The sequence below is a fragment of the Bos javanicus genome, chromosome 19, assembly GCF_032452875.1.
Source record: "Bos javanicus breed banteng chromosome 19, ARS-OSU_banteng_1.0, whole genome shotgun sequence".
NCBI classification, from domain to species: domain Eukaryota; kingdom Metazoa; phylum Chordata; class Mammalia; order Artiodactyla; family Bovidae; genus Bos; species Bos javanicus.
In genome coordinates this window covers 41,015,829-41,043,062 of record NC_083886.1, presented here as the reverse complement: position 1 = coordinate 41,043,062, position 27,234 = coordinate 41,015,829, and the positions used below count along the sequence as shown (strand labels likewise).

The window sequence follows — 27,234 nt, the reverse complement described above, 5'->3', positions numbered from 1 at the left end:
TGATGCTTTTGAACTGTGGTGTTGGAGAAGACTCTTGAGAGTCCCTTGGTCTGCAAGGAGATCCAACCAGTCCATCCTAAAGAAGATCAGTCCTGGGTTTTCATTGGAAGGAATGATGCTAAAGCTGAAACTCCAGTACTTTGGCCACCTCATGCGAAGAGTTGACTCATTGGAAAAGACCCTGATGCTGGGAGGGATTGGGGGCAGGAGGAGAAGGGAATGACAGAGGATGAGATGGCTGGATGGCATCACCAACTCGATGGACATGAGTTTGAGTGAACTCCAGGAGTTGATGATGGACAGGGAGGCCTGGCGTGCTCTGATTCATGGGGTCGCAAAGAGTCAGACACGGCTGAGCGACTGAGCTGAACTGAACTGAACTGAGTAACTAATGATACTGAGCTTCTTTTCTTGTGCTTGTTGGCCATTTGTATATTTTCTTTGGAGAAATGTCTACTTATGTCCTTTGCCCGTTTATTTTTCTTTTGCCCATTTGTGAAATTGGGTGATTTGTCTTTTTGTCTTAGGCGGGTTTCTTAACCTCTCTGAGCCCATTTCTGCATGGTCACATGAGGACGCTCTTGCCTAATGGCAAAGGTGCCATACACTAACCTACATAAAGGGGCCTGGGGTTGGGAATGACAGACATTAGCTGACTCTGAGTTAGGCTCTGGTTAAGTGACCAACCATCTGTGTTTTCCCAAGATGGTCCTGTTTTTGGCACTGAATGTCCAGCATCCTGGGAGACCCCCTCAGTCTCAGGCATACTGGGACAGCGGGTCATCTTAATCTGGTCCCAATATGGTAAATAGTGTGTATCTTTGCTGCATTGTCACTCTAAACCTCGGTTTCCTCACCTAAATGTCTCACAGAGTTTTCATAAAAATCAGTTAAGCTAATTGATTGAAAAGTTAATCAGAAAGGTCTAGGAAAAATGAGTAGTGGTTTTCCCCCCAGATCTTAGCTGGAAGTACAAAAATGGGACCCCAGCCACAAAGGAGGATTTCCTGGCCTTGAAGCTTTAGGGGCTACTCTTCATATTATCACAATTCCTCACTGTACAGTGGGAGCTTGTTAGGAATGCAGTTGCTCAGGCCCCTCAGACCTGCAGAAACAGAATCTGACTCCCAGGTGATTCTTATGCACATTAAAACTTGAGAAGCACTGCTTTGTATCAGAGGCTTTGAAGCAGGGATGATAATTCTGGATATGAAAAGTGTATCAACAAATTCATCAGAGTAGTATTTAAAATAGAAAAATAGATCATAAAAACTGGAAACTATCTAAGTGCTCCCGAATAAGGAGATAGTTAAGAAAATTATGGGTTTTCTTCTGAGTAGATGGTCATGACTCATTTACAAATGATTGTTAAAAGACCATGTTCAGCATCAGAAACTGCTTCAGATATCATGAAACATGACAGAAGCTGTCCACACAACTGGATAGTCAGCAGGATTATAGCCACGTGAAATTACATCCAGATGAAAAAGACTAGAAGGAAATATGCCAGAATGGGACCAGGTGATGGGTGGAGGAGGCCTGTTTTTGTTTTTTTTTTTTTTTGGTTCCTTGTTCTAATTCTCTGTGATTAGGTGAAATATATTGATGCTGTCAAAATCTCTGGTTGACTGATAGGTACTCCTCCAAAAGCCCACATATTGAATCAGTGTCGGGATAAGATGATTCTTCCATTTCCATGAAGCGTCAGGGGGTATTAAAAAATGCTTTGTCTAGAAAGCCGGTTCACACCCTCTTTCCAAGCCTGGTCCAAACCCCTCTTTCAGCACCTTCTCAGGTCAGCCTCACGCACCCTGACACCTCTTTACCCCAGGTCTTCAGCACCATATCAAAGCCTCTGTCGTCCAAAGCCCTTTCCAGGCTAACCCATTGGGACCTACTTTCTACAATTCTGTGATGACAGTTTTCCGTATGGTTTATTTCAGTCTGAGGCTTGAATGCCTCAAGAGGGCAAATCGAGGTTATTATGTAGGTGCATGAGGGGAGGGAAACTAAAGGAGCCCTCCCTGAGAGCTGGCCTCACTCCCCGGCCTTACATTTCATCCACTCAATGACAAAGGCCAGTATAGTCAAAGTTGTGGTTTTTCCAGTAGTCATGTATGAATGTAAGAGCTGGACAATAAAAAAGGCTGAGCACCAAAGAATTGTTGCCTTCAAACTGTGGTGCTGGAGAAGACTCTTGAGAGTCCCTTGGGCAGCAAGGAGATGAAACCAGTCAATCCTAAAGGAAATCAGTCCTGAATATTCATTGGAAGGACTGATACTGAAGCTGAAGCTCCAATACTTTGGCTGCCTGATGCAAAAAGCCGACTCATTGGGAAAGACCCTGATGCTGGGAAAGATTGAAGGCAGGAGGAGAAGGGGACGACAGAAGACGAGATGGTTGGATGGCATCACCAACTCAATGGACATGAGTTTGAGCAAGCCTCTGGGAGTTGGTGAAGGACAGGGAAGCCTGGCGTGCTGCAGTCAATGGGGTCACAAAGAGTTGGGCACAACTGAGCGATTGAACAACAACACTCCAGGAAACAAGTGTTTCTAATACTATCTGGGAACAGAGACCTAAAGTGCTGGGCGACAGTTGCACAACTAGTGAGTGGCAGGGCCAGGATGAGAACTCAGGCCTTTCTGTCCTCAGAGACCTCAGAGACAAAAACGAGTGACATGCTGGTCCACACAGAGGGCGCTTCTTGACCAGAGCTTTTCAAACTTTATTGTGCCAAATAATGCCCTGGGAAGCTTGTGTAAATGTGGATTTTGATCCAGCAGTTGTGTCTGGATTCTGCAGCTGGCACCACTGGCAAAGAACCCGCCTGCCAATGCAGGAGACATAAGAGATGTGGGTTCAATCCCTGGGTTGAGAAGATTTCCTGGAGTAGGAAATGGCAACCCACTCCAGTATTCTTACCTGGAGAATCCCGTGGACAGAGGAGCCTGGCGGGCTACAGTCTATAGGGTCACAGAGAGTCAGACACGACTGAGGTGATTAGCACACACGCACCTGGATTCTGCATTTCTGGTGAGCTCTCAGGTGAATCTGAAAGTGCTGGTCCCTGGGCCACACTTTGAGTAGCAGGGATCTAGAAAACATTTCCACTGTCCTTGTAAGGCCTCCTAGAGCAGTGGAGGCAGGCAATGGGATACCCAGTAATCCCCTCAGCATGTCCTGGGTTGGACCCAGCTGTCTGGCCCACCATTCTAACCAGCACGGCCAGCCTGGCTTCTTCAACAGGCCCTGCAGGGTGCACTTGGTTGCCTGCCCCAGCATTTCCACCTGCCAGTTGGCTGGCAGGTGATGGGCTGATGGTGACAAATTAGCCAGAGATCCTGTCCAGAAACGGCTTGAGCTCAGCCAAGGTAAATGCTGCCCCGCTGTCAGAAATGAAGTGCCTGGCAGGCTCCCGGCATGAATAATTGAGGCAGAAGAGACACTGAAACAGCAGGAGCTGAAGATGGAACTGGGGATGGTTTTGAGGAGGCAGCCTCCACAATCAAGACCTTTCCTGGAAAGGTTCAACAGATTCATCATAATAACTCCCACTTTTCAAACCCCTACTGTGGATGCTGGGCTAAGAGCTTTATGTGCTTATGTTTTGTCTAATCCTTGCAAGAGCTCTGTGAGAAAGGTTACTGATGAGGGAACTGACGCTCAGGGGGGAGAGGAATGTGTGGCACCAACTATTATATAGTGGGGCTAGTTGTTGAACTTGGGTCGGCTAACTCCGCAGCCCCTGCCCTTGATCCTAGAGCAGTGGTTTTCAAGTTGCAGTCCACAGAACCCTAAGGGTTCCCAGAGGTACTCCAGGGGCCACTGTGGATGAAGGGTGGCAGAGAAGGAAACAGAACAGCAGGCTGGGTTCCAGGGCTTCTCTTTTCTCCCTGCAGAGTGCTCTACTTAGATGTAATTTATGTATTGCGCCTCCATGGAAGAAGGTTAATTGGAAGAAAGGGTTTCATGGCCAAAAAGATTTGAAAGCCACATCATGCTGCTTCCCCAAATGAATGTGGTTTACCCACTGGGGCTTCCTGCAGGCATTTCAAGGAAACATGGTTCCCTTTGGTGGACTTGCCAAGTGGTCTGGCTTGTGCTGTGCTCTCTGACCTTCTTCTGTAGTGTCACCTCCATCACAGCTTCAAGCCTCTGGCCACAGTGCCTGGAAGGCTGCCCTCTAGGGTAACAGGTCTGCCCCACAGATAGCAGGTCAAATGTGGTGTCAGCTGTGAAGTGTGTGAATTCCTCAGGTGAGTTCACTGCCAGGCAAGCCTCTAAATCCTTTTTCATTGTTGTGCCCAGTCACTTCAGCTGTGTCTGACTCTTTGTGACCCCATGGACTGTAGCCCGCCAGGCTCCTCTGTCCAGGGATTATCCCAGGAAAAATATTGGGTTGGGTTGCCATTTCCTCCTCCAGGGGATCTTCCCAACCCAGGGATCAAACCTGCAGCTCCTGCATTGGCAGGCAGGTTCTTTACCACTGAGCCACCTGGGAAGCCCTTTCAGGAGACGTATCTATGTGGAAAACAGTGAAGAAGGCTTCGGATTGAGTGGCCTGAGGAGGCCATTTAGAAGCTTGTATTAATTAGGATACAGATTCAGCTGTTGTAAAAATGACCAACTGACAAGGTACTTAGACATGAAAGAGGTTTATTCCTCTCTTACATGTAATAGTGTGAGCATAAGTAAGCAGGAGTTGCTGTAGTGTCTCCATGGTGTTAGAGACCCAGCTTCCCTCTACAACATTTATCTCTCATGTTATGGTCCAAAATGGCTGTTTCAGCTCCTGCCATCACATCTGCATCCCAGCCAATGGAAACTAAGAAAGGTGAGAGCCCCTTAATTCCCATTGAGGGCAATCATTCTTCTCATCTTCCATTGGTCAGACATAGTCATATAGCTACATGTAGCTGTAAGGAGGGCAGGGAAATGTGATCTAGCTGGATGACCATGTGTCTAACAAGAACTGGGCGATTCTGCTACTGAAGGAAGGAGAGGAGGATGATTACTGGGAGACGGTTTTCAGTGTCTACCATGAGTGGGCTTGCACCATCCAAACTGCATGCCGGTGGCACATGATAAGGGACCTGCAGTGGCAGACAGGAAGCACCCCCATGGCTGCCGAATTCCAAGCCACCATCAAGTCCAGAAGCCAGTGACGATTGACTTTGTAGAAGAAAAAACATGGCAGCCAAGGACAAATTCTCCCAGAAATTTAGTTTCTCATTTCTCTCTTTCCATGCAGATTCTTGCTATCTATGCTGGTGAAGGACTATCTGGGGTATCCCTCAAAATCCTTCCTCTGATCACCCCTAGAGCACAACTGTTGTCTTTAGGGCTCTTTTGGTTCCAAGGAGCCATTCAAGCTGTCTTGGGAAAGCTTTATAGAGAGAGTTCAGAGACTTGCCATGGGATCCATGGGCTAGAGATGAAGCCTGACCTTCCAGCCTGACCTCGGACCTAGAAAGCCATCAGGAACCAGGGCTGCTTTCTCTGTCTTTCGAGACCCTCCTCAACTTGGTCTCTTTTTCACTTATGCAGCATATATTTGTTGAAGCCACATGTGAGGGTTGGCTTCCTTCTCCTTTCTGTGGAACAGCAGTCACACTTAGGGCAAGGCCCTGATTACACCAGAGGACTGTGCTCCTCACTTGCTGCCCTGCTGCACTCTCAGCCACGGGACTGAGTACACTTCCTCTGGGTCTATTGTTGTGGTTTTGGGTCAGGTGGCAGCATGGGGAACCTCCCTGCCCAGGGATCGAACCCATGCCGCCTGTGTTGGAAATGCAGAGTCTTAACCACTGGACTACCAGCACCTGCTTCGAGTCTGAGCAGGTGGAATCAGGGTTTCCTTGCATGGCCTGGAAGCATCTCCCTCGTTAGCTTCACTTCCTTGCAGAAGAGCTTGAGGCATCAGGAGACGTCCTTCCTTCCTTCCCTCCCTCCCTCCTTTCCTCCTTTGACAGAGAACTGTTTTTCTCATCCTCTCCCCTTGCCTGCATCTCAAATTCCTCCTACCCTTCCCCATTCCAGACAGGAATACAGCCCAAGGGATGTGCTTCAAGCTGCAACTGTACCAATTCAGGTCTTTTGACTGAAAGGCCCTCCTCAGGTGATGGTACGAGCGTTTGGAGAGGAGAAGACGGGGAACTGGAGGCACCTTCCCGTGTGCCTGATGTCCTGCCTGTGGGAGTGCTGTCCAGAGACTTGCTTGAGTCCAGTGGCTCTTGTGTCTGTCACCTGCCGTCAGGGCCGGGCGCTTGTATCACCTGCCATCAGTGATGGGGGAGGATGCCGTCCTTGTTGGAGCTTCAGCTTGAGCATCAGTCCTTCCATTGAATATTCAGGGTTGATTTCCTTTAGGACTGGTTCGATCTCCTTGCTGTCAGTTAAGATGTGCCATTGGAAGGCTTCCTGGGAACTCCAAGAAGGAGCTGATCCTGTCCCAGGATCCCCCAGTAGCACACAGCCTCCTCAGTGGAGCAGCGCTGGTTAGGGTGGTGGGCTGTTTGTCCTTCGTGGGCAGAGGACTCAGAGTAACAGGCTGGTGAGACACATCCCCAGTCACCCCACCCTTTGCCTCTTAGGCAACATAGCAAGAGATGTGTCAGCGTCTGTTTGGGCTTCACAACTGCAGAGCGTGGCTTCTGCGCAGGGCTGTCATTTCCAATGCTTGGAGGGTTGGTGAACACCAGGTGAGTCCCAGGGATTAGGTGATGGAAACCAGACCCTTTTCCAGGCCTCCAAGCAGCTGTCTTAAACCTGTTCCCCATGAGCTGCTGTCTCGCTTTGTTTGGTAATAACATCCCATCCTGCTCACTAGAATGCATGGCTACTGGCAATAGCAATAAAACAAAGGAAGAGCAGGCTTTCAACACACTATGCTTTGAAATTATGAATGGTTGGTCATTCATTTATCAACATATCCTCCAATCAAGTGCATACTCTGCTTAAACCCCAGAGGTGGGACTTCCCTGGTGGTCTAGTGATTCTCACTCCACGCTCGCAATGCAGGGGGCACGAATTGGATCTCTGGTTTGGGAACTAAGATCCCACATGCTGTACAGCACAGCCTAAAAATAACCCACCATAGGTAAAGGCTGACCTTACTTGTGGGGAAATTATGGTCTTCTAGGAAAGGCAGGTGTGGAGATAACAAGTCTAAAAGTCAGATCAGTCATTGCAAGTGTGCAACACATGGAGAGGCAGAAGACTGAGGTGTGATGAGAGTGTAACAGGGACATCAGGAAGCCACTCCTGATGAAAGAGCACCTGAAGAAGTGACCATCGAACTGAGGTCTGAAGGACCATGAGGAATCAGCTTCTGAACTGCATGAAAAAGAGGTTTTGAGGCATAGGAAGTACCAAGGTCCTGAGTCAGACAAGCACTTGGAGATTTCAGGAATTGAAAGCCTTGCAGGGCTTGGGCAAGGAGAGCGGGGGTGGGGGTGGGGAGGGGAGACCTGGGGAGGGAGGTGGTGGGGGGAGGGGCCAGACTACTGTGTATCAGGAAAAATTCATGTTTGCATATAACAGAATGCTGAACCTGAGGACTTAACAAGCATTCCTCCAGGGACCCAGGTTCTGTCTAACTGTCCACTCCACTATCCTATCTTTATTGCTTCCCTGGTGGCTCAGATGGTAAAGAATCTGCCTCCAATGCAGGAGACCAGGGTTTGATCCCTGGATTAGGAAGATCTCTTGGAGAAGGGAATGGCTACCCACTCCAGTATTCTTGCCTGGAGAACCCCGTGGACAGAGGAGCCTGGCAGGCTATAGTCCATGAGGTTGCAAAGAGTCGGACATGACTGAGTGACTAACCCTTTCACTTGTCTTAATGCTCACAAGATGGCTGTTGAAGCTCCAGTCATCACATCTGCATTCCAGGCAGGAATAAAGAGAAGGGCAAAGGCAAGAGGGATGAGCAGTCAAATTTGACCTCTTGTAAAAGGCTCTGCTAGAACCTTCAGTATATCTCATAAGCCAGCCTGCATCACATGGTAAGCCTTAAATCATCCAGGGAATGAAGTTTTTTAGTTGACTACATTGCTGCTTGCTACAAAATCAATGTGCTATTGATAAAGAAGCGGGGTAATGAATATTGGATAGGCGAAGTCTAGAGTTTGCCTCACAGGGCCTTGGAGGTCATGGTAAGGAATGTGGCCTTCAATCTGAGTGCAGCTGGGAAGCCGCAGAATGTTCCAAGCAGGACTGTGACAAGAAGGGGGAGACATTGAGGGTTGCCCCCTTGAGGCACAGCATCACACAACTGTGGACTTGTGTATTAGCCTCCTAGGGCTGCCATAACAGAGTATCACAAACTGGGTGGCTTGAAACAATAGAAATTATTCTCTCACAGTTTTGGCCAGAAATCTGAATCAAGGTGTCAGCAAGGTCACAGTCACTCTGGAGGTTAGGGGAGATTCTTCCTTGCCTTCTCCTAGTTTCTGGTGGCCTCTGATAATCCTTGGTGTTTCTTTGTTTGTAAACTGCATCACTCCAATCTCTATCTTTGTTGTCACATGGACTTCTTCCCTGTGTCCCGTCTGTGTCTCTGTATCTAAATCTCCCTCTCCTTTGTTTTGTAACAATCATATAACAAGCCTGTCATTGGATTTAGGTCCCACCCTAATGCAGTAGAACCTCATCTTAACTTGACATCTGCAAAGACTTTTATTTCCATTCATGGTCATATCCAAAGTACTGGAAGTTATAACTTAAACATAGCTTTATGAGGGACACAATTAAACCTTCTGTGCATTCAAAAGGACTAACCTGGTTAGTTCACCAGGTCAAAGAGGAACTTCCTTGGTGGTCCAGTGGTTAAGACTCCCAACTTCCAATGCAAGGGGCCTGGTAGGGTTCGATCCCTGGCCAGGGAACTAGATCCTGCATGCCGCATCTAAGACCTGACACAACCAAATAAATTAATTAAATTAAATATTTTTTTTAAAAGGACTAGAGTGCCACCTAGACCCTGCTTGGCTCTGTTGGCTGCTCATGTCCTCCTCCCCTACTTTTTATGAAAAGACAGCCCAGGAATTAGGGAAGCAAGTTTACTTCCAAAATCTTGACTGTGCTAGGCACTGGTCCCTCTTACTTCTATAAAAGGGCAAAAGGAAGGTTCTGGGCTCCCTGAGCAGGCCTCGCCTCACCTCAGCAAACCCTTCTCAGGCATCAAGGATTCAGGGATCCTGAGCTGTGGTGCAGAGGTGATTCTGCCTGTCCCTCTGTGTCAGGGGCTCAGAGTTTGAGGCGATGGGGTGGAGGTTGGAGAGGACATCTAAATGGTGGGCTGAATAGCATGTAAACTAGGGCTTCCTTTCTTTGGGCAAAATTTTAGGCCCACTGATGCTGTTTAATAAACCACTCCTCTGTTGGACCTAGTGGAGAGAAGAATTGAGCGGTAGCTGTGTCTGGCAGGTGGTCGCAGCTGAACCTGAACTGGCTTCAGAGCTGTGGTCCTGCAGACGTTCAGGTGCAGAGTGTTGGTCAGGGCCCCGTGGTTGTTCTTTGAGGTGGAATAAAACCCACTCACCACGTGATTCCCTGGAAGCAGCTTGGGGGCCTTTGGACTCTTTTCGTGGGCACATTTGTTCACGTGTCTTTGCATGAGTTGGTGTGCAAGGGGCTTGCTTTCTTGGCAGGTTTTCTTTTTTTTTCTGGAGCTTTTTTTTTTTTTTAATTGAAGTATAGTTAATTTACCAGGTTTCCCTGATGGCTCAGATGGTAAAAAATCTGCCTACAGTGCAAGATACCCAGGTTCAATTCCTGGCTCAGGAAGATCCCCTGGAGAAGCGAATAAGAGAGGAGCCTGGCGGGCTATAGTTCATAGAGTCTGAAAGAGTTGGACACGACTGAAGCAACTTAGCATGCGTGCATACATAGTTAATTTACAATGTTGTGTTAATTTCTGCTATACAGCTAAGTGATTCAGTATACACACACACACACACATATATATATACACATTCTTTTCTATATTCTTTTCCATTCTGGTTTGTCTCAGGGTACTGAATCGCGTTCCCTGTGCTACACGGTAGAACCTTGTTTATCCTTTCTATGTAAAATACTTTGCCTCTGCTAATCTCAAGCTCCCAGTCCATCCTTTCTGTACACCCGCTGCCCCGTGGCAGCCACAGGTCCGTTTTCTCTGTCCGTGAGTCTACTTCTGTTTTCAGACAGGTTCGTTTGTGTCATATTTTAAATCCCGCGTATAAGTGATATCATATGGTATTTGTCTTTCTCCTTCTGACTTCCTTCACGTATATGATAATCTCCAGTTGTATCCACGTTGCTGCAAATGGCATTATTTCATTCTTTTCCGACTGAGTAGTATTTCGTTGTATATATGTGCCACGTCATCTTTACCGAGTCATCTGTCCATGGACGTTTAGGTTATTTTCATCTCTTGGCTATTGTGAACAGTGCTGCTATGAAGATAGGAGTGCATGTATATTTTTAAATTATAGTTTGGTCTAGATATATGCTCAGGAGTGGGATTGTTGGAGCATACGATAATTCTAGTTTTAGTTTTCTGAGGGACCTCCATACTATTTTCTATAGTGGTGTCAGGTGATTTTGGGGGTCGTTTTTTGCTTTTTTTTTCTTTTGGTGGTCAAGGTGGGGATACCAGCGGAAATGACTGGGGATAGGAAACTTGGAGACCTAGAGGGGAAAATGTGACTTCTAGTCTTTGGCAGGGGGTGGGATGAGGGAATAAGCAGAAGCTGAAGGGGCTGCTTTCCTGAGGGAGGCTGTGAACACAGAGATGCCCATGCCTGTGGGCAAGCTGAGATTCAGTGCTTCCTCCTCTGGGCATCTTCTAGGACCTCAGGGTAGATGACTGTGGCAGCAGTGGGAGGCAATATCCATGGGCACCCATGGCTGGTGGCATCAGGTTGGTTGGCCCCCCCTCAGAAGGTTTCATGAGTAAAACCAGAAATCCAACAAGCATGAGCCCAGGTGACTCTCACAAACAGTACCTGTGAGTCACCCCTTGAGGACTCCTGTGGATGGTGGAGGCCCTCACTGGGCAAGTCGGGGGAGATCAATAAGAAGGTGATCTTTAAGCTGAGCATTGAAGAGGAGGGATCTGCCAGGGGGAGAAAGCAGAGTCATTCTGGGCAGGGAGATCAGCATATGCAAAGGCCTGAGTGACCAACGGTGGACTGAGACTACTGGGAAGTTGGTCTGGTGAGTGGGTGCCCAGGATGCACAGGTGAAGGAGAGAGAGAGAGAAGTTAAGCTAGAGAGAGGGTGGGGAGGGCTCATGGGGGAACCTCATATGCAAGGCTGAGGTTTGGGTTTTCGTCTCCAGGGCAGTGGGAGCCCCAGATGGCTTATGAGCAGATGAGTGTGGCCTCATGTGTTTCTGATTTGTTTACATTTGCTTGATGTCCATGCTAGGAATGGGTGGAGAGGCCGGCAGTCTAGAGGCTGGAGGGGAGGAACCAGGCAGTGGCCAAAGGAAATCTACCCCCCACCCCCACCCTGCCTGGTCTCGTGTTTCTCCTGCTCATCTTCCCCCAGCCCTGCCCCAACCCCAGGCCCCAGAGTGTGTCACCTGTCAGAAGAACAGAGTCTGCCTCCGGGTGGGTGGATAGAGCAGGCGACCCTTGGCCCTGCTCATGCTGGGACCCGGGCAAGGGCTGGCTGGGCAGCTGGCAGCTTGGCAGGGAAAACATGGTTAGCTCTGCTGTGTCTGCAGCCACTGCTGCCTGACAGCCTGATTAATGACCCGCAATGCCCAGGGCTCTGCACGGGTCAGCAGCCCCATGGCTGTGGCAGCGGCCAAATGGACCTGCCCGCTGTGCCTCTGCTCCTCCTCGGCTGTGCTCCCAGATGGGCTGAAAGGCTTTGACATGGCCTCCTCCCCAGGCTTTTCCACTCTTTCTGCTGATTGTTTCCCAGCCTCCTTTAAATCCTGCCCCTAAATGCTCCCTTGCAGGAGAGGCTTTACAGAATTAACTCCCAGCCCTCTGGATTCTGGCTTATTCTTCATTTTGTCCCAATCAGGCACATAGTAAAGCTTAAAAATATGTCTTGAAGGCATCATTGCTGCTTCTTTCCCCGTTCTCAACTCTTTAGTGACTCGTATGGGCCCTGTCTTATCTCTCTGCTAGAGGGTCTCTGTTTGGGTATTCCGTTTGCATGGGTCCCACCTCCTCCATCAGACTAGCAATGCCCAAGATCAAGGATCTGCCTCCGTCTTTAGATGGGTAGCTTCCAAGATTCAGATTTTTCTTCTCCGTTAAATTGGGTGCTCCCCAGGGTAGGGAGCTGTGTCTCCCCCTCAGACTGGGAGCTCCCTGAAGACAGGGCTCTGTTTGAGGCTACCTTATCTGTTGCTCCTTCATGTCCCAAGTTGAGCTCTGCCTTGGGTATGCTCTGGGGCAGGGGTGAGGTAGCGGGGAATGGAACTCGGGGCTCTAGGAAAACCCCTGGCCTGTCCTGGGGATGGCAGAGTGGAGCTCAGGTATAGCAGGCATGGATTTAGCTGGAGCAGAGCTGTTGGGGGCATAGCTAGGGGGCAGGTACTGAGCTCTCCAGGGCCAATGGCATCCAAGGGGCTCCAGGCCTAAACCAGCTCTTCTGGACTATGGTCTGGGAGGACTGTGAATTCTCTATCCGGACATCTGGATGGAGGAGGTGAGAGGGTGGTTGCTAGCATCCTGTCTCCTCATCCTCCTGGGACTCTGTCTTGGATAACGACAGGAGGACAACCACAGCTACTATGTGTCCCGTCTGTATGGTCCCAGCGAGCCCCGCAGCCAGGAGCTGTGGGTGGACGTGGCCAAGGCCAACCAGAGCCAAGTGAAAGTTCACAGAATCCTCTCCAACACCCACCGGCAGGCTTCGGTGAGTGCCCCAGTCCCTGGCAGCACTGCCCCGGGCTGGGAGGCTGGGGGCCAGCCCACTCTGCCTGGTGAGTGGGCATGGCTATGGCCTGAGGTCTGGGGTCTGGGGAGTGCCTTCCCAGGGGATCCTAGGGGGCTTGACCGGAGTTGGGGTGCCCACCTGTGGCCCTGGGGGCCTGCCCTGGACATGCCTACCCCCCCACCCCATCCAGATAAGCATGGGGCAGTGTGACTGCCCGGCTACCTGGCCTGCATGTTGGCCCTGCTGACTCTCTCCCGTCCCCTGCAGAGAGTGGTCTTGTCCTTTGATTTCCCTTTCTACGGGCATCCTCTGCGGCAGATCACCATAGCAACCGGAGGTAAGGCCTTGTCTGTGGGGCTGGGAGACGGTGTGGAGATTTCAGCTAGAACCTGGGACCTAAACTGGAAAGGTTCACGGGAGTCAGGGTTTTATAGATGGACTGGGGTGGGTCCCACATGTGGCTCTCTCTTGGGACCCCACTCTCAGGTGAGAGATCATGAGTGTTTCGGACCACCTCCCTCACGTCTGCTGACTTAATTGTGTGTGTGTGTGTGTGGATGTGGGTGCACGTGCATGTGTGTCTCCCTCTGGGTCAGCACAGCCCAGTGTGGGCAGTCCCTCGGCCCTTGTGCTTCTGAGTCTGTGAGTGAGAGGGAGGAGACTGCACTGAGAGCCTGTTTCCTGGGACCAGGCTCCCTGTTGATATGAGGGAGCCTATCTTGGATTCCTGTACACTTTCCAAGGAACAGAGATGGGTGGAGGGGCAGAGAGAACCTTCTCTAGTCTGGGCCCCTTTTGCTCTATATACACCAGACCCATGCCCACCATGTGATGCTGGGGGTCAGAGGTCCAAGACTCACTTCCAGCTCCATCTACGCTACTCCTTCCTGCATGAGGAAGCAAGTCCATCTCTGATGACTCATCTACGCTTCTTCCCACCCCAGGCTTCATCTTCATGGGTGATGTGGTCCATCGGATGCTCACAGCTACCCAGTACGTGGCCCCTCTGATGGCCAACTTCAACCCTGGCTACTCTGACAACTCCACAGTTGCTTATTTCGACAATGGTGAGATCAGAGCTCAGAGTTTAATTCATCCAGCTCCAGGGATCCCTTGGTCTAGCCCCCTTTAGAGGCGCCCAAGGCCCAGAGAGGGCAAGGGACTTGCCCACAGTCACACAGCACGGCAGCTACCCTACCTTTGTGTTCATTTTCCTCACCTGGGGACAAAATGCCTGCTACCTGATGAGAAAATTAAGTGAAAACAATTAGCTCTCGGTGCTGCCGTCTCTGGGGTCGCACAGAGTCGGACACAACTGAAGCGACTTAGCAGCAGCAGCAGAGGTGAAATAAACATTAGAGACCTTGATTGTTTCTTACTCTCACCAGGTTGTCCCTTGAGAACCTACCTTCTGTCCCAGGAGAACAGAAGTTTCTACTGTTTCTCCTCCTTTTCATCTCAGGGGGTCAGGATAGGCAAGAAGGACAGGGCAGTGCTTGGGGTTGGAGATGATTCAGGTACAATTACAGTACCTGGTTGGGGGCGGGGAGGGTGCAGCAGGGTCTCCTGGCTCCCCTCCAGCTTGGGAGCCAGACTGTTTGTGGGCTGCCCAGTTTCTGCCTCCTGTCAAATTTCCAAACTGCCCCCATCATCGCTAAAGGCACTAGCTGGTGTCCCATCCACGTGGGCCACCATTTCTGCAGGGCCCTGCTCCCTGCACGACCTCCCTGACCAGCCAAGTCTCTACTCTCCTCACCAGGGACAGTCTTTGTTGTTCAGTGGGACCACGTCTACCTCCAGGGTCGGGAGGACAGAGGCAGCTTCACCTTCCAGGCGGCTCTGCACCAAGACGGCCGTATTGTCTTCGGCTACAAAGAGGTGAGTGGGCCATTCTTTCATTCAACAAATATGTCGAGGCCCTGTAGTGCGCCAGACTTAGGGTGTGGTGCTGGAGATAAGGAAGTTCACAGGATGGCTGCCGGCCCATCTTTGTGGAGCTGAGAATCTGGCTTGGGGGATAGATAGTAACTGTGGGGGCAAGTGCTCTTAAATAGTGATGCCAGGAAAGCCTTTCACGGGGCTCTTTACCTGAACAGGAGCCTGGGAAGCTCTCCTGAGGAAAAGAGTTGAAATCTTCAGAATGTGTAGGAGTTAAGGAAGCAAAGAGGAGGGTGAAGTGTGTTCTGGGAGGGAGCAAAGCATATACAAAGGCTCAGTGGCAGGACTGAGCATGGCTGGTATAAAGCACTGAAAGAAGGCGGCCTAGGGATTTCCCTGGCAGTCCAGTGGTTAAGTGCCCGTGGTATGGGTTCCATCTCTGGTTGGGGAGCTAAGATTCTACATGCCTCCCAGCTGAAAAAGCAAAACAGAAACAATATTGTAACAAACTTAATAAAGACCTTAAAAATGGTCCACATCAAAAAAAAAAAAAAAATCTTGAAAAACACCACTCTGGCTTCAAAGTGGAGAGCAGAGGGCTGGGACTCAGAGGGAATGCTGGGAGATGATGCAGGAGAACGGGCCAGCTTGGGGTAGGGTGGGGATGATGGAGAAAACTGGATAGATTTGAGAGCCTGTTAGGAGGCTAGTTAACAGGATTGGAGATGTGTTTGACAGAGGAGGAGGGAAATGAAAGGAAGCTGGGAGAGGCTGAGGGTGACTCCTCCATGGAGGTGCCATTCACAAAGAGAAAGAAAAGAAAAAGGAAATGTGTTTGGAGATGATGTGGGGAAGACTTGGAATTTGGATGGGCCCACTGGGTTGAGATGTCTGAGCCCTCCAGGAGCCAATGCCCACCAGGCAGATGGGTCTGAAGCTCCAAGAAGAGCTGGTCCAAGAGTGTTTCGGGGGTAGATGGAGCCTCTTCTTCCCCGCCTGCAGATCCCTATACCCGTCCTGGAAATCAGCTCGTCCCAGCACCCTGTCAAAGCAGGCCTGTCAGATGCCTTCATGATTCTCAATCCATCCCCAGATGTACCAGGTGAGACCCCATGGACCCACAGAGATCCCTGGACGGGGCTGGACTCAGCTCAGATTGAGCCAGACTGGTGGGGTAGAGGGCAGTGGTAGGAAGTGGTTGGGGGGGGGCGGGTAGGAGGAGTTAAGTGGGAACTGAGGGAAGAAAAGGGGCAGAGTGAGTTCCAACTTCTCTTCATTCGAGCTGAGGAACCATTTTTCCAATAAAATTTCCAGTGGGAGGCACTGCTCTGGTGGTGGAGGGGGGTGGGGAGCCAGGGCCCTTCCATTTAGCACACCCTCCACTTAGAAAAATCTCCAAAGACACTAAATTAGGGTTTATTAGTCCTCCCAGCACACAACCGTAATTGCCTCCCAAACCCAGATGATAGAAGGAGCATCACAGCGGGCTTCAGGAGACAGGAAAATTAGATTTCTCTCCTGTCCCTGATCCCCGTTCCCCAATTCCCCTTCCTGGAGGCAACCAGGGCCACCAGGGTATTTCTAGAGCTACAAGCCTTCGGGTAAGTATACATAAGTGTATTTATCATAAACAATGGCATAAGCTGTCCTCTGTTCTGCTCCTGAATAAAGTATATCCTGCCCATCTTTCTGGATCACTCTTTTTAATAACTGTACACCCCTTGCATGGATGTACCTTAATTGAACCAGTCCCCTGGGCCCAGACTTTTCAGTTGTTTTAATCTTTCTTTACAACAAATAATACTGCAGTGAATATTCTTGCAAATATGTACTTTTATGCTCTTGCATGAATATTTCCATAAGATTACTTCCCATCACTTCACCTGTCCCTCCACTGTCCCTTCTCCCTCCCCCAAACTCCCAGCACTCTAGCGAGTGGCTCAGACCCTGCTCTGTTGCACGGTCAACTACTCTAATTGGTTGGTTAAAACCTATACTGAGCCAGTTACTAAAGAGTTTCAATATCACCCTGATTGTATTAGTTAGCTACTGCTGCATAACAAATTGTGCCAAAACTTAGAGGCTTAAAACATTATCTCAGGGTTTCTGTGGATCAGGAAACAAAGCATGACTTAACTGGGTCCTCTGGTTTGGACTCCTTCACAGGCTGCTCTCAAGGTGGTTGCCAGGCTTGCCTCAGTGACTGCTGGGGGGACATCTAAGAGCTTTCATGTGGTTGTGACAGGATTCAGTTCCCCCTTCGGTTCTGGCTGCGTGAACGTCCCCATAGGACAGTTCATACTGTGGCAGCTGGCTTCCATCAGAGCAGGCAAGGAAGACAGCAGTAGAGGGTGAGTGAGAGGGAAGCCAGAGCCTTCTCATAACCTCACCACTTTTGCCACCTTCTGCTGGTTGGAAGGAAGTTCCTAGGTCCAGCCCACACTCAAGCTGGGATTAAACAGGGTGTGAATCCCAGGAGGCAGGGATCACTGGGGTCATTTAGGGGCACACTGATTACAACCCCATCCCTAGATACTGAGCTTATAGTTATTTTATTGGATTATCCTGCAGCACTGTAAATGAAGTCTGTGCATTTGTCTCTTTCTAAATGAAGATAAGGAGGCCCAGAGAGGTGGCGTGACTTGCTTTTACACAGCTCTGAGGGTTAGAACTGAAACCCAAATCTTCTGTATTTTAAACCCTAGTGTCCACCATTGAGGCTTTCTAAATCCAACCAACTCCCACTCCATCCAGAGCGGGCAATCCTTCCCTCCTCAGTTCCCCAAACACCCACAGCACTGTGTGCACACACCCAGGCTGTTTTATAGGAAGGACTGTTCTTGGTATCCATGCCTCCCTGCCCCTCCCCACGGCCCTGTTTTGCGCACCTCAGGGGTGGGGTCTGTGCCCCCCTCGCAGGCCCTGTGCCCAGCGGCAGGAAATGTGTGTTGGATCCAGCTGTAGAATGAGGGTGAGTTAGAGGAAGTCAGATCCCCCGAGAGTGTCTGCCTCTGAGGCTCCTCTGTGGTTCTAGAATGAAAGGCTGTTTTAGAGCAAGCCAGGGAGATGTGGGGAGGTGTGGTAATGAGGGGCGAGGGAGGAAGCAGAACCCACCTGAAATAACAGGAGGGCGGCTGCGCCTGTTCTGTGAGACCTGGAGGAAATACAAGGGCTGTTGTGGGAGTGGCCAAATCAGGTGGCTCCAGCTGTGGTTCATGAGGCGCTGAGTCTACCAGCCAAGGGAAACCCACGTCTGACTCTAGACACTGCCCAGCAGTTCCTGGCCTCCAGGCTCCCTGCCCCCTGTCCCCTGTCTCCCTACTCCTTGTTGTCACTGCCAGACAGAGCTGATCTTGTCATTCTCTGGCTCCTTATGGCCCAAAACATGAATTCAGAGTTCTTAGCATGGCACTTGGGGCCTACACAGCTGGGCACAGCTTACTGTTTCATTTTTCTTTCAGTGTTATTGAGTCGTGTCCGACTGTTTGCGACCCCATGGACTGGAGTCCTCCAGGCTTCTCTGTCCATGGGGATTTTCCAGGCAAGAATATTGGAGTGGGTTACCATGCCCACTAGGGGATCTTCCCAGCCGAGGGACTGAACCCAGGTCTCCCGCATTGCAGGTGGAGTCTTTGCCGTCTGAGCCACCAGAGAAGCCATAAAGCACTGTGTAACTTTCAGGCGTTAGAGCATAAGGATCTGACTTACATACATCATGAAATGATTACAATGTTTAGTTAACATCTCCCATCTCATGAAGATGCAAAATTAAAGAAAAAAAATAGACTTTTTTCCTTGTGATGAAAACTCTTAGGATTTATTCTCTTAATAACTTTCATGGATAACATACAACAGTGTTAATTATATTTTTCACATGTATTATGGGCACAGGCCTACCCTTATGGGCTGGTCTCTGAACCCTCCTGTCACCCACCACTCTGTCCAGTCAGCACTGGTCTGCATGCCCTGTGTTTCCCAAACATGCCAAGAGGGAATCTGCATCTTTCGGATGCAGTTCCTCATGTAAAAGCCACCCCCTACCCTAGTCCTTTTACCACTTGGCAAAATCCTACTTATCCATTGGTCCAGCTTCCTCCATGCAGCAGAATTCACGTTCCTCCTCCATCCTCCGGGCACTTTGTTCAGAGCTTTAATATAGAACTCTTGACACCACCCTGCCTCATTCGTCTTCTCCCGAACTAGCTGTGAGCTCCTTGGGGCTCCAGCACTTAGCCCAGTGTCTACAGCAGGGCAGGTGCTCAAAAAATGATCCCTGGCATGGGTGCTGAAGAGACTGGGTGTGGTAGAGACCGTGTGCTCTGCCCTCTGGTGACCCTAAGTGAGAACAGAGCCTGACATCTGAGTTTAGGGGTGAGTGCTCTGATAACCGTATCTCTTTCTGTCAGAGATTTTTCAGCTTGGGGATCAGGTGTGGACTTGAAAGGAGCACTGAGGTGTGGGTGAAGTAAATCACATGTATGCATTTTTCTAGGGCAGTATCCATAGCCTTCAGTGGATTTTAAAATAGGCTACAACTCCTGCTTTTCAGAGTGATGGCTTTTATGTGGCTGAGAGATCAGATTCCTCTGGGTCTGATAATCAACCCAGCAAATAGGGAATTCATTTGAATTTGGTTGAGATGCAAATATTGGGTTGGCCAAGAAGTTCGTTTGGGTTTTTCCATAAGATATTATGGAAAATGAACTTTTTGGCCAACCCAATAACAATACATTTCAAAAAACCATGATAGAAGTTCAGGGAGAGGCCTTTGGTCCACAGACAATGTCACTGTGGTAGTCACTGTGGATATTCCTGTTGTCCCAACCCACCTGTCCCATAGAATAGGCGATGTCCCTGCCCTGGCACCCAAGCTTGCCTCCTCCCTGCCTGGGGTGCTGTGAGGAGTGGCATTTACTCCCCATTATTCAACTGAACCATGTCTGGGGGACTCTCTCCTTCCCCCAGGCCCCCAACACTTTACTCCCACCCCTGTCTGAAGGTGGACGGAATTCTGCACAGTCTCATGTCTGGGGATTGAGGGAGGAAAACAGGCAGAGTTTCTCTTACCATCACTTCCTTGAAGAAACCGCTCTGCAGGCTTTGGAGCAGAGAGTCTGCAGAGTGTGCTTTGTTGCAGAGAAAAGAGTCAGATTAGTAGCGTCTGTTTGCAGAAGCAGGCAAAACATACAGAGTAGTTGATACACTCTGTATTTGGCGGGGGGCCCAGAAGTCAATATAATTTCCTCTATTCATTTAAGAAACCCTGTCTTTCACGGACAGTATAAAAGCAACTTTAGGGTCTCCAATATCAAAACTGATAGATTCTGAATTAATGGAATCGATTAATGAGGATTTCCTTATTAAAAGCTCCAAATGGCAACCTGCCACTTGGCTGGCCCCAGAATAGCCTTGGATGGCCCAAGCACTGGAACCTTCTCCTGTTCCAGAACCTTCCTTTCGTTTCAAAGGCAAACTTGAGAAAAGTGGCAGCGGCCTGAGCTGTACCTTTGTGCTGGGTGGGGAAGAGGAGGCCCAGGAACTGGCAGCAGAGGAGTGAGAAGGGGCAGCCAAGTGAGGGCACGGGAGGGGGTATCGTCACCGTATCCAGCCCATTTTGTCATCTCCCTGCTCCTGATAAGGATCCTCCATGGTGCTCTTTTCTTGTGGCTCTTTATCCATCCTGGTGCCCTCCCCCAACCCCGCCCCCATGGACCTGATTTTTACTTTTATTTTCTGTTTTTCCTTCTACTCTGCTCCCTGAGCGTTTACTTTCCTTGTCTCCTCGCCTCCCTCAGTCCCTTTTCTACTTTGCATCTGTGTTGAGGGGCCTCCCCTGCTGGGCTGCAAGCTCCTTGGGGTATAAGATTCTCATTGTATTTATCTCTGGGGTCCCCTGCTAGGGCTCGAGTCATGATTACTAAATGAATAACTGAATGAGCAGAGGAAGATGTGAATGAATAAATGAAAAATGCCTCCTGATCCACCATCTTCCATTTTTTGTATGGTAGCCACCGTCTCGGAGGGAAGTTTGTGGCTGGATCTGTCCGTCTGATTTCTTCTGATCAAACCAAACCCCTCCCACTGGTGTCTGGCGTGAAAACAAAACGGGACATGCCAAGCTCTCCTTTGAGCCACGGACGTCTCTTGATTGCATGGCAGGGCTCTCCGGGTCTGGATCTTAGCATTTCTGAATGTTTGATGAGTGGAAGCAGAGAGAACACAGAACGTCTCAAACTGCCAGGAATGTGGCTCTGGGGCGGCCACCATCTCAGTTCCGGGAGGGATCTGTTGGTCACGAAGACGGACGTCATCATCTTGGGCGAGCCCCAGATGTTGGCAAGATAATCGAGATGCAAGTAACACAGACTGGGATACTAAGGGTTCTGTTTATTGAGAAATAAAAGTCTTACCAAATCAGACACTTAAACAAGTACAAGTTGGCCGCTGAAGTGAGCAAATATTTTTAGTCAGAGATGTTTCCGTCTACCCACCCTCCTCCCCCTTCTTACCACACACATCTCCCCTTCCCTGCTGGTGGGGCTGTGCTGGGTTTTGGAGGATATATCCCATTATCTCTGGCTGAACCCTCACTTAAGGCACATCCCCACTCCCCAGCTGGCTGGTTGGAGACCCATCCCTAGATTCTGGGGTAGGGTTTACTGGGAGCCCCGCCTTCCCCAGCTGCTCCTTGCTCCTGTCTATCCCTAAACTCGACTCTCTTGACAAGTTCATGCATCTCTCTTCATGCCTCAACACTGACCCCTTTGTCCTATTTCACCTTCCTTCTAACTGAGGTTTGATTCCTGGGTCGGGAAAATCCACTGGAGTAAGGGATAGGCTACCCACTCCAGTATTCTTGGGCTTCCCTTGTGGCTCAGCTGGTAGAGAATCCCCCTGCAATGTGGGAGACCTGGGTTCGATCCCTGGGTTGGAAAGATCCCCTGGAGAAGGGAAAGGCTACCCACTCCAGTATTCTGGCCTGGAGAATTCTAGGGACTGCATAGTCCGTGGGGTCACAAAGAGTTGGACACGACTGAGTGACTTTCACTTTCACTTTCCTAACTGAGAGCCAGCTCTCCCCTACAGCGCTGTAGGTAGAGACACCCTGGAAGCCAATACTCCTGCTTTAAGCTCTAACATCGGAAGGGTCTGGCTTTCTGTGGCCCGTTGCGGGTGGCCCTTTTGAGAAAGGCCATAATCTGTGGTGGGCTGGGGAGGAAAGGCGTCCTTCCTTTGTGCTGCGGGCTGAAGTTATGATAAATTGCTAGGGTTTTCCTGACTATTTATAAGCCATTCATTCGTTCACAGTCCTTTCTCAAGACCCTGTTGTGTGCCAGGCCTGGGGCGAGGGGCTGGGGGACAGAGACGTATAACTTGCAGGCTCTGCCCTTGGGGAGCTCACAGTCTCAGGGGGCGGGTGGCCAGCAGAGTAAATGTTTGTGAAGCGGGTGACATTGGGTGGGGCACAGGGGGCTGTGGAGCTCAGAGGAGGGGCCGCTAACTGCATCCCTGCTTGGGGGATGTCTTCAAGGAGAACCTGTCATTTGAGTTGAGCCTTGACAGAAGAGGCAGATTAAGGAATAAATGTTTACACAGAGTTTAGACTCCAGGGCCTCAGGCATCTTGGAAGACCTGGTTTCACATTTACTTTTATCCTATTCCATTTTGGTGTTGAAGGGGGTGATTTTTCAGTAGAGTTGGCCCCTGGGGGTGGTGGGTGGGATGGAGCTGCGAAAGGCTGCCTGGAAGTTTCCCATCCTCCACCTAAGGTCTCACATGGACCAGGCTCAGTCGAAGTACAGGCCACCTTTGCAGAGAAGTTGGTGTCACACAGGGAGGGCCCTACTGCACCTGTGGGCTGTTGGGTGAATTGAAAATTGGAGCCTCTTCTGAGCAGATAATCTCTCACCTCAATCTCTTTCAGACCCACCCCTGCTTGGCAAGGGGCGTTTCTTATATCAAAAAAATCTCGTGTTTGTGTGTGTGTGTGTGCACATGTAGGCGCTCACATACACACATGTGACTCTGTGTGTGTGTGTGTGTGTGTGTGTGTGTAGGCGCTCACATGTGCACATGTGAGTGGGTGGTACTCACATTTGGAGTGCAGACCTTTGAGGTGGGTCTGCAGATTCCTCTTTAGTTCCAGGGGAGCTTTGTGGCCACCCGCGCCAGAGCAGTTTCCTTTGTGTTGCACAGAATGTCTCAAGGACATTCTGTGGTTGCAGACGTTTTAGGGACAGAGGTGTCCCCAGGCTCTGCCACAGAGAAGAGAGCACAGTGGAAAGAAAGCATGCTTTGGGGTCATCACCTGGGGTTCAGTCCTGGCTTAAGCAGGAGGTGTTAGTTGCTCAGTCATGCCTGACTCTTTGTGACCCCATGGACTGTAGCCCACCAGGCACCTCTGTCCGTGGAATTCTCCAGACATGGTTTGCCATTCCCTTCTCCAGGGGATCTTCCTGACCCAGGGATCGAAGCCAGGGTCTCCTGCATTGCAAGTAGATTCTTTGCCATTTGAGCCAAGCCATAGATTGAGGATAAATAGATGATAGAAACATAACTGAAATGTTCTTTTGAGCAGTATATGCTGCCCTAGATTTTTCGTTCAGGTCAGGGTGCCCAGCTGTCGCACAGGACACTCTGCTTTTTATGGATGCCCCTACTGAGTCCACTCCAGTGTTCTTGCCTGGAGAATCCCAGGGACGGAGGAGCCTGGTGGGCTGCCGTCTATGGGGTCGCACAGAGTCAGACATAAGTGAAGCGACTTAGCAGCAGCAGCAGCAGCTACTGAGTTCTGCCCCCTTAGGAAACTTTCCTCAAAATCACCTTCAGCTGGAAGGAAACTTATATCACCTGGGCTTCTAGTGGCAAAAAACCCAGCTGAAACTAGTTCAGCTGAAAAGGGGTGCATTGGGAATACTGAAGTAGCCCAAAGAACCAAAGGAAGAGCCAACACCTGGGAAGATAGGGCCAGGGCAGGTCCGGGACTCCAGGGACTGGGGTACCACCAGTATTCCATGCTTCTTTCCCCAATATGGCTTCATCCTCTAGCTTTCCCCATGAGACTGGAACTGTGGCCATTCATGGACACCAAGCTTGCATCTTCTCAGCATTATTACTAGAGAGCAAAGGGCTGCGTGGTTACAATTAAAAAGTCCCAGGGAAGGTCTCTGATTGGTCCGACTTCATCAGATGCCCAACCCTGGACCAATCACTGTTGGCCAGGGAGGCAGAGTCATGAAAGAAGATACAGTACAGACCACATGTAGGAAGGGGCTGGGGGCAGTTCCTTCTGTTTCCAGAAGGAAGAAGGGCTGCTGGGTAGGCCAAATACTAAGTGGCCCTTTCCCCTCATGGGAAAGCTCATTCATGAAACTCAGCTGCTTGCAGCCTGTGTTTTGGAGCTGAAGGAAACCAACCGCAAGTCATGGTTCTTCGGTGGGCATGGGGGAAATATCAGAGCATCTCAGACTGCCATTTTAGGAAAAGTCTTTCTATCTACAATTCCAGCTTTTTCCAGCAAGGGTGTTGGGGCAGTAATGTTTTTCCACTTCACAGATAAGAAACTGAGGCCCTAAGGGTATCCAACTTGTCAGGAGCAGAACTTGACTCAGAATTCAGGTCTTTTGACTCTGAGGTCCCCTAGGAAGTTTCTGCAGGGACTGAGGCAGGATGTCAACCTGGCTCCAGCCCTTGAACCATCAAGGAGAGGAGAGGATCTCCGAGGTCAGCCTGTCCATCTGCAGACATTTGCAGAGCATTCACTGTGGGTCAGGTTCAGGACCAGATGATCGCAGTTGACTGGTCTCCACCCTCCAAATTGACCATCATGACTACATCATGCAAGGAGTGCAGTGGGAGGAGGGCCTGGGGCAAAGCGGGTAATAGGAGGGAGCTGGTCAAGGGGGGCTGCTCAGAGAAAGTGGCCCTCAGCTAGATCTGAAAGAGTGGGATAGACAAGAAGAGAAGGGGTGGAAGAGTGTGATGGGTCAAGGGAACAGCAGCTGTGAAGGCACAGAGGGTGGACTCCTGTGCTCTGGCCCCAGCGGCAGCTGGGCCTCTGCATTGTCAGCCTGCTTATGACCTAGGATTGACTACTCACAGTCAACTCCCCTCCTCCTGTCTCTCCAGAGTTTCAACAGCATCATCCCGGGATGACGGTTTTACTTCCTGCCCTTGGGGGCTGCATACTGATTCTTGGTTCCTCTCACTACAATCTCCTGCCCCCCTGTCAGGCTCCAGGCCCCAAAGCCTATGAAATGCTCCCAATGATAGGCTCTGTCTCTGTTTCAGAATCTCGGAGAAGGACCATCTTCGAATACCACCGTGTGGAGCTGGACCCCAGCAAGGTCACCAGCACATCTGCCGTGGAGTTCACCCCGTTGCCAAGTAAGTAGGGCTTGTCCCCAGTGATGGAAGAGAGGCATTCTGCCATCCTGGCAAGAGCACTGAAGTCAGAATGAGTTCCATCCCAGGCTCACCAAGGTCCCCTGTCTAGATACGGCCACCTGACTTCTCTGGGCCTCCGTTTCTCATTTGTAACATGGGCCTCACACTGCCTCCTTCCCAGGGCTATGGTATGGGTGAGAACTGCACTAGGTAGAGCTGAGGATGCAAATCAAAGTCCAGACACTCACTGGCACATCCCAGGCCCAGGGCATGGCTTGTGCTTGATACATGACAGCTGCTGGTATTAACGGGCTTCGCCCGTGGCTCAGAGGTAAAGAGTCAGCCTGAAGTGCAGGAGCTGCAGGAGACACAGGATTGATCCCTGCATCTGGAAGATCCCCTGGAGGAGGGCATGGCAACTCATTCTAGTATTCTTCCCTGGAGAATCCCATGGACAGAGGAGCCTGGTGGGCTACAGTCCATGGGGTCACAAGGCGTCGGATACGACTGAAGCGACTTAGCACGCAGGCGCTGTTATTAACATGTAATTGTAACCCAGGAAAGAGATACCTCTGATAACTTGGATTGAGCTCGTAGAAAAGATAATACAGGAACTGAATGGAACCGTAAGTTTATCATTGCATTTTCTTTAGAGGAGGCGTGATGCTGGCATCCACAGGCAGAAGGCAGTGTCGGGTTTAGCCAGCAGCCCTCCAGGATCCAGGGGGCTGGGTCCTGTAACTCTTCTGCACCTTGCTCACCTGCTGTTGAAGGCACACCATGGTGGAGGCCCCCCACCACTGCTGCGGAGCCTGAAGGATCCAGTCAGGGCAGATGGGGAGAGTGAGGGAAGGACAGTGCTCCTGTTCATATATATATATATTTATTATTTATATAAACTGCACCAGGTCTTTTATGTGGCTCATGAGCTTCAGTAGTTATGGCAGCACATGTGTTTAGTTGCGGCATGTGAGACCTAGTCCCTGACCAGGGATTGAACCCAGGCCCCCTGCACTGGCAGCATGGAGTCTTAACCACTGGGCCACAAGAGAAGTTACCACCTGCCCCAGCCCCATGCTTATATTTCTAAAGACAGTTTTCATTTCCTCTCCTGCTTCATGATACCTCCCAGCTTCCCTCTGGAGTCATGGCTTTCTCCCTGCCTTCTGGGGCGGTTCTTGCCTCTCTTTCTCCTCTTCTTTTTCCTTGGAGGTTCTGGGAGCAGGGGGTGAAGAAAGAAGAGGAGGAGGAAGGGTCTTCTCAAATGCTAGGCCATGTCCCAGCAGGTGTCCTCCCCTGATGCCTAGGGACAGGGCTGGGACCCCTGGGGTCCCAGGCTCACCCCCATCCCAGTCGCCCTCCCTCTGGGCAGAGCTTCCTCTAGGACTGGTGAGAGCAAGCCTTGGGTCCCAGGAATGACTAAACTACATTTGGGAGCAGGGACATCCAAGGGCAGGGCTAACCACCCAGGCAGAAGAAGTGGAACATCTGGGAATGCGGTTTCTGGGACACGTCTGTACATTTAAGCCTCTTCCACCCCTCCAGTGAATTTTGTGAGCATTTAATAGCACACAGGACATCTGAAATGCAGATGAAAGTAAAGGTCAGTGTGTTTTTTTAATGTCTCATGAGGCTCCTAGGGATTTTTCTCAGTTTGACTGGAGCCATTTAAGGGGCCTCCAGAGTCACTGGGAATGAGCAGGTCATGGGCTCCCAAGTCCAGGAGGGAACTGCTACTGAAACTGTGATTTAAACTCCTGGAAGCTGGTTTGCCTTGTTCTCAGAAAACTCTGCACCCCACAGCCCCAGGTTTTCTCCCTTACCTTTGGGGGTCAGAGGACTTAGCCAAAATTCTTCCAGAGATGGGGCTCTTCAAGCCATCATACACCATGGCCGGTCCTTCTTCTAGAAGAGACTCCTGAAGAGGTGGGCTGGTGTGAAGGTGGAAGCTGGGGAAGGGGGTCTCCCAGGGGGACCTCAAGGCTAGGAGCTCAGGTTCTTGGCTTAGACAGACCTTGGTTCAAACCCAGATCTGCCTCTCTTAGCTTTGTGACTCTCTCCAAGCCTCAGGTTCCTCC

At 50.3% G+C, this 27,234-nt stretch overlaps 1 protein-coding gene across 1 annotated transcript in view; it reads left to right on the top strand.

Annotated features, from left to right (window-relative positions):
* PLXDC1 (plexin domain containing 1) overlaps positions 1-27,234 on the top strand; it is a 66,566-nt gene that overhangs the window by 18,339 nt on the left and 20,993 nt on the right. Inside the window, exons 3-8 of the mRNA XM_061391626.1 lie at positions 12,728-12,871; positions 13,160-13,229; positions 13,837-13,959; positions 14,652-14,770; positions 15,773-15,872; positions 25,061-25,156. Of these exons, the coding sequence (XP_061247610.1) occupies positions 12,728-12,871; positions 13,160-13,229; positions 13,837-13,959; positions 14,652-14,770; positions 15,773-15,872; positions 25,061-25,156 (652 nt within the window). The remainder of the gene's footprint in view (positions 1-12,727; positions 12,872-13,159; positions 13,230-13,836; positions 13,960-14,651; positions 14,771-15,772; positions 15,873-25,060; positions 25,157-27,234) is intronic.